The sequence below is a fragment of the Phytophthora parasitica genome (assembly GCF_000247585.1).
Source record: "Phytophthora parasitica INRA-310 unplaced genomic scaffold supercont2.164, whole genome shotgun sequence".
Lineage (NCBI taxonomy): Eukaryota > Oomycota > Peronosporomycetes > Peronosporales > Peronosporaceae > Phytophthora > Phytophthora nicotianae.
This window is the reverse complement of record NW_008649150.1, coordinates 24975-25878: the sequence shown is the minus strand read 5'-3', so window position 1 is coordinate 25878 and position 904 is coordinate 24975. Positions and strand designations below refer to the sequence as shown.

Sequence of the window (904 nt, the reverse complement as noted above, 5' to 3'; positions counted from 1 at the left end):
CATACCACACCGTACGCCGGTGGTGGTAACGCGTTGCCGCTGGCAATGAGGATTCGCTCATTCTTCTTCAGCGTAGCGACCAGTCGTTCTTGCTGATCAGTCGTCAAGCATGAGTTCGTGACATTCGGAGCTCCATAGTCAATGGTCGTGTTTGAATCTTCCGTGAAGTCGGGGAGAAACGCTAACTCCTTCGCATAGTCCTCCAAGCCGATTTTGCTAGCTGGGTGTTCGTAATGGTCCACCCTTGGTTCGCCAGCAACTTCGCTTCCTTCGGTCGTCAACACTCGGGCAACCGACATGTAGGTCTTGTCCAGCTCGGTTATCGCGTCTTCCGCCAACCTGTCCTCGACTGGAGACTCCATGCGAAGCACCGATCGGACCCACGTTGATGCGCTCATCACCTTCATTACTTCTTGTAGTTCCTGTGGGCGTCCAGCCGACTCCTCATCGGCATCGCTACCGACACCATTGCTTGCTGAATTGCCCTCCGACGAGTCTCCGGAGATTCGGACCTCGAATACGTTTTCGTCTGTCACCCCAGAGTCTAGACGACCTCCATCGCGCTCTCGTTGCTCTAAAACCTTCTTCCAACGCTTGGCACATGTCAGACGATCTGTCGATACGTCCAACGTGTCTTCGGGCGACCTCTTCATGACTCCGACTGGTGTCGGGTACGCTCGTCTCTCTACCGACGGAGGTTGGGTCGCCAACCATTGTTCGTAGAGTTCGCACTCCCGTTTGAACATGTGTCGGTCGCGACAGTTCTCGTAGGCAAGCACTTGCCAATCCTTGTACTTCTTGGAGTCTAAGCGCACGTAGTCTTCGCGTCGCGGCAGATCTCCGATCGGAGCTAGCATGGCCAGTCTGTCGAACGCTGGAACGTACGCCGTCCGTTCCGAGACGT

The 904-nt window shown here is 55.4% G+C and overlaps 1 protein-coding gene across 1 annotated transcript in view; it reads right to left on the bottom strand.

Moving 5' to 3' along the window:
* PPTG_24693 (hypothetical protein) overlaps nt 1-857 on the bottom strand; it is a gene marked incomplete at both ends in the record, with an annotated part of 4520 nt that extends 3663 nt beyond the window's left edge. The window contains one exon of the mRNA XM_008918242.1: nt 16-857. Within this exon, the coding sequence (XP_008916490.1) occupies nt 16-857 (842 nt within the window). The remainder of the gene's footprint in view (nt 1-15) is intronic.
* Nucleotides 858-904: the final 47 nt, after the last annotated feature.